The 11,954-nt window shown below is 44.0% G+C and overlaps 1 protein-coding gene across 1 annotated transcript in view; it reads left to right on the top strand.

The window, feature by feature from the left end:
* RGSL1 (regulator of G-protein signaling like 1) overlaps window positions 1-11,954 on the top strand; it is a 60,390-nt gene that overhangs the window by 6,127 nt on the left and 42,309 nt on the right. Inside the window, exons 3-6 of the mRNA XM_010853131.1 lie at window positions 952-1,026; window positions 2,457-2,586; window positions 5,527-5,688; window positions 6,769-7,736. Coding sequence (XP_010851433.1) covers window positions 952-1,026; window positions 2,457-2,586; window positions 5,527-5,688; window positions 6,769-7,736 — 1,335 coding nt within the window. The remainder of the gene's footprint in view (window positions 1-951; window positions 1,027-2,456; window positions 2,587-5,526; window positions 5,689-6,768; window positions 7,737-11,954) is intronic.

The following is an 11,954-nucleotide window of genomic DNA, read 5'->3' as shown; positions in this document are numbered from 1 at the left end:
AGCATATTCAAAGCCAGAGACATTACTTAGCCATCTAGTCAAGGCTATGGTTTTTCCAGTGGTCATGTATGGATGTGAGAGTTGGACTGTGGAGAAAGCTGAGTGCCAAAGAATTGATGCTTTTGAACTGTGGTGTTGGAGAAGACTCTTCAGAGTCCCTTGGACTGCAAGGAGATTCAACCAGTCCATTCTAAAGGAGATTTGTCCTGGATGTTCTTTGGAAGGACTGATGCTAAAGCTGAAACTCCAATACTTTGGCCACCTCATGCGAAGAGTTGACTCATTGGAAAAGACTCTGATGCTGGGAGGGATTGGGGGCAGGAGGAGAGGGGGACGACAGAGGATGAGATGGCTAGATGGCATCACTGACTTGATGGATGTGAATTTGAGTGAACTCTGGGAGTTGGTGATGGACAGGGAGGCTTGGCGTGCTGCAGTTCATGGGGTCGCAAAGGGTCGGACATGACTGAGCAACTGAACTGAACTGAACTGAATGCCCCCCTAAGTATCAATAATTTGTACCGTTATTCCTCACCTCCTCAGTCCTCTCTACTTTCTCCAGTTCAACAGGTTAGGCAAATCCAAAGATATTTCTCTTTATGAAAAGGCTTTAAGCCTTTGCTCTAACTTTCTAGGTCCTGGAGAAATGAATAATGCAATATACAAAGTAAACACCTTTTAAAGTCATGAGCTTTGGCCTTTGCACACAGACAAGATAACTCCCAGGTCGGGGCAGGATGGAGCCAAAAGATAAATGAATCTTGTAATTTAATCTTTCTTTGTTGTTTTGCGCAAAGCAAGTTGGTTCACTGGAATAAATTTAAGAATTAATGTCCCTTGAAATAGGAAAGCAGTGGAACCTCTCTTCCCCTGTGACTACAGATGGACCATGACACTTTCACAAAGAGATGCTCTAGACCCCTTTGGCTGTTTCTTAGCTTTCTTTTTCAGGTCTTTGGCCAGACACCATTTTACACTGTTGAAAATTCACAATGGAGCTTGTGGCCAGAAATACCCCACGACTTGGTGAGCATGATTCTTGAATGGTGGATGGTTTGGGATAGGGGAAGAGGCAGATGGATTTGAAGTGTGGATCGGGGGAGGGGAAGCGACAGGAGCTCATGACAGGGTGACTATGGAAGAAACTATAAAGCGGGTGAGTAGGACAAACAGAATCAAGCCAGGCAGACAGTTCTCCTTTTTGCATTTTTATTGCTTAGGCAGGCAGTTGCTGCTGAGTTCTTTCCTCTGTATTTTAGTCCATGGTTAGCAAAAGAAGTTAACCTTTCATGTCCACTGTGATGGTTGGGTAGTCGATGCTTGGAGCACTGTGTTGAGAAGAACTCTGCAGGCCACACCTAAGCCAGAAAGAGTCTGGGAATTGATAAGTAATACCTCCATGGATGTGGGAAAGGAAGTGTAGCCCATGGGCCCATAGCAATTATTTGCGTTGTAAAGTAAGCATTAGTCACTCAGTCATGTCTGACTCTGCGAGCCCATGGACTGTAGCCCACCAGGCTCCTCTGTGCTTGGGATTTCCCAAGCAAGAACACTGGAGGGGGTAGCGATTCGTTCCTCCAGGGGATCTTCCCAACGAGTATAGCTCAAGTCAAGATGATGCTTGACAGTTCCTAATGACTACTTGACCACGGGGCGTATATTTTCCCCCAGTCTTTTTTTTTTTTTTTAATACGTTTTTTCCTTGTCCTTGTCCACTGTCTTTCTCTGCTCCCCCTTCCTGTTCTCCTTTTCTACTCTGTAGACCTTGGACTCAGCAATGCCTCCCTCATGCCCTTTTTGTGACAGGTGGGATCAGAACGATCACACTAAGCACTAAGCCGTGCTCACAGCAAAGTTCTATTTTTCTCTGGGATCTGGATTGCTGAGGAAGACACTGCACTCTGATTCTTATGCATGTGTTTGTTTTCCCAAGGAGAATCCCAACACTTAAAAATTTTATCTTCTTATCCCATCTCTGGGGATTTTTGATCCTTTGGGTATTCCTCCCTTACTTATATGGTATGTGTCAGTCTTTGTGTGCTTTTGTACATGTTGTGCAGTTGATATGGGTTGGGAGCTTGTGAAAAGTTGGAAGTGTGCTTACAAAGAAGCAAGTTGAGTAGAGTTATGACTTGATACCACAGACCAAAATCTCTTCTGGTTCTCCTCTATCAAGCAAAGCTTAAGACTGTGTCATTGCCCTGTTTTTGTTTTTTACTTAGGTCTTTTCTTAACCTCACTCAGGAATAAGATTTTTTTGATGAAGGAAAAAGTCTTTGCTTTCCTACCAATCCATTCACTCCTTTGAGAGCCTCTTAGATACTATTTTTAATCAACATGCCTCTGGGCCAAATATTACAAGCATAAGGTTATGTAATTGCTCCTTTTAATAAGCTGCATTTCTTAGCAATTCAGTTCCATTTCTCCTTTCTGTTCCTGTTTTGTTTGGACTCTAGATTGCAAAGTACAAAGGATTATTGACCTGGTTGGAAAAATATCGATTACCTTTCTTCTGTAAAGCCAACTTATGTTTCCATTACATTCTCTGTCAGGAGTTCATCAGTTTCATTAAGTCCCCAGAAGGAGGTAAGCATGTGGGGGCATGTGTGTATAGACACATGGGGAGCTGGGTGCAAACCATCCAAAGTCTCTCAGTCCTACAAATACTGGCTGCCTTTACAGCCTGAGATGTGTGGGTGGCTTAGCCTGCATTGTGGCAATAGGTGATATCTTAGGCTGAGAAATTGGTACCAAGAACAAGAAACAGGAGTTAGTTGGGCTGGGCTATTTGTCTCACTGCAGCTAAGGATGAGAGAGGTAATGATGGCCAAAATGCCTATAATACGTTCAGAATCAAAGGTAGCTCACCACCTTCATGGCTATCACCTGGCCTAGGCCACCGTCATTTCTCACCTGGCTGTTTTTTTTTTACTTCTTATTTTATTTTTGGATATAGCCAATTAATAATGTTGTGATAGTTTTGGGTGGACAGCAGAGGGCCTCAGTCATACAAATACATGTATCCATTCTCCTCCAAGCTCTCCTCCCATCTAGGTTGCCACATAACATTAAACAGAATTCCATGTGCTGTATAATAGGTCCTTGTTGGTAATCCATTTTAAATATAGCAGTGTGTGCATGTCCGCCCCAAGCTCCGTAACTATCCCTTCCCTCCATCCTTCCCCACTGGCAACCCTAAGTTTGCCTTCTGCCTGTCTCACCTGGCTATTGACATCATCTCTGAATCAGTCTCCTAGCTCGCTCTCTTGTTCTCTTCTCCCAGCAGCCAGGGTGAGCCTTTTAAAACTTCCTTTAGATCATGTCACTCCTCTGCTCGCTGTCCCTTCCCACCACCACCACCACCAATGGCTCCCATTTCAATCTGAAATCCAGAGCCCCTGAAATGCCTTTCCAGGTCCTAGAGACCTGGCCCCATTTCCTTTCTGATCTCATCTTTTCCTACTTCTCCGTGGTTCATTCCATTCCAACCACTTTGTCCTCTGCAGTTCCTCACACATACTGGGCACATTTGCATTTCAAGGCTTTGCACTGGCTGTTCACTCTGCCTGGGCCGATGCTCCTCCAATATATTCACATTGGTGCCCCTCCTTCACCTTAAATTTCTGTGCACTTCTCACCTCCTCAATGAAAGCTAGCCTGGGAGCCCACGGCCCACCCATCCAGCCCCTGCCCAGCTTTACCTATACCCTCCTTTGCTTCTTCATTTCTTCCTGTAGTGCTTATAACCTTCAGCCTTACTAGAAAATGTATTTATTATGCTTATCGTTTGTTGTCTGTCTCCTTTGCTAGAATATAAGCTCACTGAGGGTGGGGATTTTTGTTCTGTTTGCAGATGTATCCCAAATACCTAGAATGGTACCCAGCATTTAGTAGGCCTATAATAAATGCTTGTTGAAAGAATGAATGAATAAAATTTTCACCTAGGGTTGAACTGATAACTTGACTCAGCTCAACTAGCCAAAGCAAACTAGGGAAAGTGACAATTTGGGAAATCCCATTGAGTAAAATATTGTAACAAATCACCCATTTACTCATCTCCCTCCTTCAACCCATGTATTGGAAAACCTGCTGTCAGGTGGGGACCGTGGAAGGCCAGGGGCCTTGTCTGGAGGGTGATTTTGATCTGTGGATTGTACGTATGCTTGTAGGTACGCCCCTCCCCCCGCCCCATGTCACTCAATATGTGTCACTAGAGGGCCTGGGTCTGGCTTCAAAAGCACCATGTAGTCAGAGCCCTACTCATCTCACTGGCCACCATTTCTCCTCACTCCCGTTGAGTGAATGGGAGTCTGGCCATGTGCCAGGCTGAGAGAGGGGCTGGGGGAAGAGCTCATTCTCAATCTCTTACCATGGACTTTTCCTGGCAGCCAAGATGATGAGATGGCAAAAGGCAGACCAGTGGCTACTCGAGAAATGCATTGGCGGGGTCAGAGGGATGTGGCGCTTCTATACCTACCTCAAGGGCAGTGCAGGTGGGTTCTTAGAGTTGTTCCTGGGGCCTTTGCAAGTTCTTAAGAGCTTCCAGGATACCCTGGAGCAGTTCTACTGCTGCTACTAACAGTTCTGTGTATCTATGGTGAATACAAAAAGTGCTTTGTAACACAGCTTGGGTAGAAGTCTTTGGAAACTGGGGTCTATTGTGTAGGTTATGGCAAAAGCACTCAGAGTCCCTTTCATTCATTCATTCATTTAACAATGTTTATTGAGCACCACTGTATGGCAGCCACTGCACTTGCAGGTGGGGATACAAAGGTGAACAAGAGCCCTAAGTCCCTGCTTCCCGAAGCTGCCGTGACAGTGGGGAGACAGACAAGGAACAAGTATACACACAAATCCCTGTAGCAAAAGTGCTTTCTGTTCTACTGGGTCCAGTAGGTGATGAGTCTAGGAGGCTGGCAGTGAATACTAGCTGACATTCCAGTTCAGCATCATTAAATTTGACACAGGAACAAATCTTAGTATAAAGGTGAAATTCTGGATTTCCAGGGGTCAGGCAGGGAAGAACTAGACAGATTGTCTTATAGTTTGTCATTCAGACTTCAGCCCTGGCAAAGCTGTAACGTGGGGAATGTAGTCCTTGGCACCTTTGGGCTCCAGTGTCCTTCTGCAGGCTGCTCCGGGTCCATGATCTAAGAAATGTTCTTTTTACGCTGATCTTTATTTTTTGGACAAAACTTGAATGTCTAACGATCTACTCTCATGTGGTTTTTCCTAAACTGACAGTTTTTCTAACACTCCCCCACCCCAAAAAAAAATCATGAAAGAGTCCTACCCATTAAGTCCCTTTTCTCTATGTCTCCCATCAGCTCCTGCATTAGGACATTTCTGGAAATGATCCCTTAAGCCAAAGGAGTGGCTCAAGGTGATGTTGGAGGCAGTAGAGCAAGCAGGTGGGGGTGGAGGTGGGGTGGGGGTGTCAGCTGCCGCACTCAGATACAGCCACTGGAGGGGCAAGCCTGGGGTGCAGCTCAGTCTGATCCATAGGTGATCCTGTCTGATCCATAGGTGAAGAACTGGTGGATTTCTGGATTCTTGTTGAGAAGATCCTGAGCATAGATGAGATGGACCTGGAAGTGAGAAACCACTACCTTTCCCTCCTCTTTGTGCTGAAGGCCACCCATCTGCAGGAAAGCTCACCGGTGGTGACTCTCTGCAACATGAACATCAGTAAGAATCATAAAGCATATCTGAGGTGAAATCCCTGGGGGATGCAAGAAAAAATCAGTCCAATGTCTGATAGTCCTCAGTCCCTTGCCTTGCAGACTGCTCCTCTCTCCATTAGGGATGCCAGTGGGAACCCCAACCCTTAACAGGGAACAGTTGAGAGAGACAGTTGGCCGTAAGCTGGTATGTGCCCCTTCCTGAGATGTTGCTTGTTAGTGAAGGTTAGCTGGAAAGAGTGAAGGGGAATTGGGACAAGGTAATTGAACAGTTCCTGCACTTGCTAAGCCTGCATGGCTTGTTTTGTGGGGGTTTGTTGTTGTTGTTGTTGTTGTTGTTTTCTTTTGTTTTCAATTAGGGTTCTCTAGAACATACCATGGTCCACAGGCCAAATGCAGTGCATGTGGCCTATGAGCTAAGACTGTTTTTTTTTATTTTTAAAAGCTTAAAGAAGACTGTACAACAGAGACTATAAATGGCTCACAAAGCCTAAAATATTTACTAACTCTTTATATAAAAAAAGTTTGCCAACTCCTTCTCTAGAACATCAAATTCATTCAAATGTATTTATTTATTAAGTGAGGAGGCATTCCTAACCCCAATACAAATGATGTGCTCCAGAAGCTGCAGTATTTGGGGTTAGTCACACTCCTCTCTATTAATATAGATACTTGGGAATTGATGATATTAAAATCAGGGCTAGTCAGGACTTTACCAAATTATCCAGACCAAACTCTTTCCTTTAGTCAGATCTAACTTTGAGAAATTCCACTCAGAGGTACATGTTTCTTGTTCTTAAACATATTTGCTGGTACCACTTGCTTTTCTTTACAATAATGTTCAGTAGTCTAAAAAGTAACTTGAGGAATCCCACAAAATGGTTATTTCTCTGGGGAAGAAGCAAGGTGATCAGAGTAATAAGGGGTCATTGTGTGTTGAACAAACCCTAAAATCATGTTCACTTTATCTCTGACCTGTCTAGGGTTGCATGAGGAATGAATGAAACACAAAAACATTTGTTTAAAATTAAAAAACTTAACTATCCCCACATCATTTTCATCCTCTCTCTCTCTTTATTTTTTCCAGAGGCCCTCCTGAACCTGTCCATCTGGCATCCCAACCAGTCAACCACCAGGAGGGAGATCCTGAGCCACATGCAAAAAGTGGCCCTGTTCAAACTCCAGAGCTATTGGCTCCCCAACTTCTACACCCACGCCAAGACAGTCATGGCCAAGGAGGAATCGTGCCAGGCTCTGATGCAGGAATACGAGACTCGCCTGTACAGTATCTGCTATACCCATGAAGGAGGGCTCCCTCTGAATATGAACATCAAGAAGGCCCACCAACCCCAGAAGCACTACTCAAGCAGGAAGATCAAGAGGAAGATGTGGCACTTGATAGACTGTGGCTCGTGGTCCCTGGAAATGGATACCAATCCAGATACCAACACAGTGCCCCCCCCGGAGCTGGATTCTCAAGACAAGGTGGTCATACAAAAGCCTTTCCCAAAAGAGGCCTCTTCAAAAGACAGAATCATTAGTTCCCCAGAAAAGGATGTTCTCTATGCCAGGAAGTCCAATGTGAAGAAGAAAGCCAAGAGCCACCTCCACATGGAGGGCCTCTTTGAGACAGCGTTCTCAACCCACCTGAGGACTGTCACCCCCATCATCAATTACTCCTCCCACGTGACCATCAAGAAGGCCGTGAAGCAGAACCTCTCCTTGGGGTACACCCACTGGGCCCTGTGTGCAGATGCTTGTGCAGGGAGTCCCTTCCGGGACCACCTGAAGAAGCTAAATTTGAAAGTGGAGATCCAACTCTTGGACCTCTGGCAGGACCTGCACCATTTCCTCAGTGTCCTGATGAGTAACAGGAAGACTGGGAAAGCCATCTTTCGGCACATGCTGGGCAACAGGATCTGTGAGCTCTACCTGAATGAGCAGATTGGTCCATGCCTGCCGCTCAAATCCCAAACCATTGAAGGCCTGAAGGAGATGCTGCCTTCTGGGGATGTGAACCCCTGGATTCCCAGAACCCAGAAGGAGATATGCAAGGTAGGCCATGCATCACAGAAATGGGTTGGTATCTGAAAGATTAGGTCAAGACTTACCAAAAATCCTACCTGGTCATCTGTACTGACTAACTTAATGATTTAACTACCCACACAATACGTATCAATGAGTTGGTTGATTGCTTATGAGTAAGTTATATAAATTCCCAAGAAGTAGCCAGAACCCCAAAGTAGGATGAAGGTGGAAGAATAGTCACTACCCACCTTTTATTTCTTCTTCAATTCCCCCTGATATGGAGTCTCCCAACCTCAGACTCTTCTATTGAAGGATGTTTTAAGAACTCTGAGCTAAATGTCATGAATCAAAATACAGGGTCTCCCTTTCCTAGACTAGCCATCATGGAAATGGCCAAGTGGGAGGATTTATTCTTATCCCCAAACATTAGATAAAAGCATGGGGCTATCCTAGACACCCACAGGAAGTAATAGGTTGACTATTTTCAAAATCTTGGCAGAAAACAAGTGGCTGAGCCAAATTGAGGAGAGAGCTCAATAAAAAGGGACTACTTACAAAGAAGGGTAGGGAAACCACAGGGCCACTAAGGTGCATTGGAAGTTGTGCTGGACTAGTAAAGGAACCAGGGTTAGAACCCAGGAGTTCTTGGCTCTAAGTCCAGCACAATTTCCAATGCACCTTAATTATCCAGGATTGCACATCTGGGCAATGTTGGATGAGATCTGTCCAGGGGGTGCACAGTCAAAGCTGTCTGCACATTTCCCGAGTAGAAGTTCCAGAGCCCTCTCCCTACCTGCCCCACCCTTTGTGGAGGCATTTGGAACTAGATGGAGGCTTAGATAGGCTGTGTTTCTGCATCAGCACATCCACACAGCAAAGCTCCCTCCCTTGGCCTTTGGTCTGCTGCAAAGATATTAAAAGTATTTATATTATTAGACAATGCTGGGCTATGACAGTTTCTAAGATTAAAAATCTTGATATCATTTATGACTCACCTCTTTGTCTCACACTCGTGTCTAGTCTGTGGGTGAATTCAGTTGGTCCAACCCTGAAAATATGCAAAATCTGATATTCCTCCCTTCACCTGTTATAACCACTCTTATCCAAGCTCTGTCCAAACTCACCTGGTTCACTGCAATGGCTTCCTGGCTGATGCCTCTGGATCTGCTCTTGACCTTCAGCAGATCCATTTCCACACTGGCCACAACATAAGTTGTATGATTTAACTGAAAATAAAAGTGAGGACATTGAAGACAGATGGCTGTCTCCAGTAAAAGCCAAAGTCCTTGCTAAAACCAACAAGGCCTGCAGTGTCTGTCCTCTGCCTCTCCTCTCTGGCTTCACCTTCCTCTGCCCCCATGCTCATCACTTTGGTCATGCCAGACACATGCCAGCTCAGCCGCGCTGCTCCCGCTGCGTGTAATGCGTGGATCCCCGTACGACTGAGTCCCTGCCTCCCTCAGGTTTTTGCTCAAGTCATCTCAGTGAGGCCTTACTTGCCCACTTTACATAAAACTTCAGCCCTATCCCCATTTTACTTTTTCCTTAGCACTTACCGTGATCTGGAGCCATGTACGTATCCTTCCACACATACATACATACACTTCGTGTGTATACATGTATAATCCTTATAATGTACATGTATGCATTTGTGTGTACAGTGTCCATCTGTTATATACACATATACTTGTATTATATTTAAATAAATGCACAATATGTATGTATGTTATATACGTGTGTGTTATAGAGATTTTTTTTAACTTATTTTGCTTCTTTTCCTTCTCCTCATGAGGGCAGAGGTTTTCATGTTTTGTCACTAGTCTCCAAGCATCTAGAAAGCTACTGGCAGTGTAGTGTTGAGTGCTCAATAGTACTTTCAGCAGTCATTTGTTGAATCAATTAATCCCAACTGGAGATGATCCTTACTTTGGGCTTTGCTCAGGGCAATATTTTCTGGTTTGAGACACTTGTTTCTGTAAGAACTCTCATTTTCATCCATCCGTTCAACCATCCTCCAATTATCCAGTTACCTTTTGTTGAATACTGATAGCATGCCAGCTAATATACGTCTATTTCCTAACTTCTGATTCACTTACGTGAAAACAGAATCCATGTGGAATATAGGGGAAGTTTTAAATCCTGGTTTTATCACCATTTGGCTAGGTGGTCTTGAACAAACTAGGAAGTCCAAATTCTTTAGTTTTCCTAGGTCTCTTTGTCCTCAGACGTAAAATGAGAATTGGGATAAAATCATATTTTGTTATTATATTTGTGAATTCAATAAATTTATAGAAATGTTGAGGATACTATACTATAAAAGGCAAATAAATGAAAAGGGAAAGATGTGGAAGACAGCATCAGTCTTAAAGCAGCTGTTGTTTTCTAACCAGAGAAAGGAAGATTGAGAGACAGTGCTGAAGATGTCAGGGATATGGAATTTCATAGACAAGGAGACCAACAATGATGACAAGACATTAAACTGGAAGTTCCTTAATTAAGAGAAAATCTAATGGAAAATAGATTCACAGTTACCAGGGGCTGGGGGCAAAGAAAATGGGGAATTGTTGCTTAATTAGTACAGAATTTCCATGTGGGGTTATGAAAAAGTTTTGGAAATAGACAGTGGTAATAGCTGTATAATATATAATGCATGTAATTAATGCCTCTGAATTATACATGTAAAAAAATGGTTGAAATGGCAAATTTCATGTTATATATATATTTTACAACAATAAAACGTTTCCTTTTCAAAGAGAAGAAGTAAGATTGGAGACACAAAGGGCATTGAGTTCTAGTGAAGAGAGCAGACAGCTGTGGATTTGAAGGCCAACTTCTCTACTTTCAAATTGTTTTATCTGAGGTAGAGGGCTGTGGGGCCCCTTTGTCCTTGCCTCCTCAACATTACAATGGGGATCGCAACAGCCCCCTCAGAGAAAGGCACTGTGTGCGCAGCGTCTGACAAGTGGTGGCTCACAAATGTTCATCCTCTTAACGCCCCTTAATCAGATCCATAGAACCTTAGCATCAGAGGAAGCCCTGGAGGTTCCCTCAGCTTCCACTCTCATTGTACAGATGACAGAGCAAGGTCTAAGGTCTCACTGTGGTCTCCTGGCAAGTGCAGAGCCAGCATCCAGATTCCCCTAGTCTGCTGCAAAGCCAGCAAACTCCAGTCCTGGAGCCAAATCCAGCTTACCTCATGTATTTACATAGCCAGCGAGCTAAGACTGGTTTTACACCAATATCTTTACTAGACAGGTTGTTGCTGCTGTGGGTTTTGGGGGCTGGTTTTTTTGGGGCTGTTGTAGCCTTGTGGAATCTTAGTTTCTCTGATCAGGGATTGAACCCCTGCCTTCTGCAGTGAAAATGTGGAGCCTTAACCACTGGGCTGCCAGGGAACTCCCTGGTTTTACATTTTGTAACAGTAGGAAAAAAACATCAAAAGAAAAATGCGTCAGATCACATGGGTGTTATACAAAATTCAAATTTCTGTGTCCATAAATAAAGTTTTATTACAACATACCCATGCTATTCCAAATCCTGAAAGATGATGCTGTGAAAGTGCTGCACTCAATATGCCAGCAAATTTGGAAAACTCAGCAGTGGCCACAGGACTGGAAAAGGTCACTTTTCATTCCAATCCCAAAGAAAGGCAATGCCAAAGAATGCTCAGCTACCGCACAATTGCACTCATCTCACACGCTAGTAAAGTAATGCTCAAAATTCTCCAAGCCAGGCTTCAGCAATATGTGAACCGTGATCTTCCTGATGTTCAAGCTGGTTTTAGAAAAGGCAGAGGAACCAGAGATCAAATTGCCAACATCCGCTGGATCACAGAAAAAGCAAGAGAGTTCCAGAAAAGCATCTGTTTCTGCTTTATTGACTATGCCAAAGCCTTTGACTATGTGGATCACAAGAAACTGTGGAAAATTCTGAAAGAGATGGGAATACCAGACCACCTGACCTGCCTCTTGAGAAATTTGTATGCAGGTCAGGAAGCAACAGTTAGAACTGGACATGGAACAATAGACTGGTTCCAAATAGGAAAAGGAGTTCGTCAAGGCTGTATATTGTCACCCTGTTTATTTAACTTATATGCAGAGTACATCATGAGAAACGCTGGACTGGAAGAAACAAAAGCTGGAATCAAGATTGCCAGGAGAAATATCAATAACCTCAGATATGCAGATGATACCACCCTTATGGCAGAAAGTGAAGAGGAACTAAAAAGCCTCTTGATGAAAGTGA

Source organism: Bison bison, unplaced genomic scaffold (assembly GCF_000754665.1).
Source record: "Bison bison bison isolate TAMUID 2011002044 unplaced genomic scaffold, Bison_UMD1.0 scf7180017864322, whole genome shotgun sequence".
NCBI lineage: Eukaryota > Metazoa > Chordata > Mammalia > Artiodactyla > Bovidae > Bison > Bison bison.
Note: the sequence above shows the minus strand (reverse complement) of the source record. Positions and strands in the feature narration are given on the sequence as shown.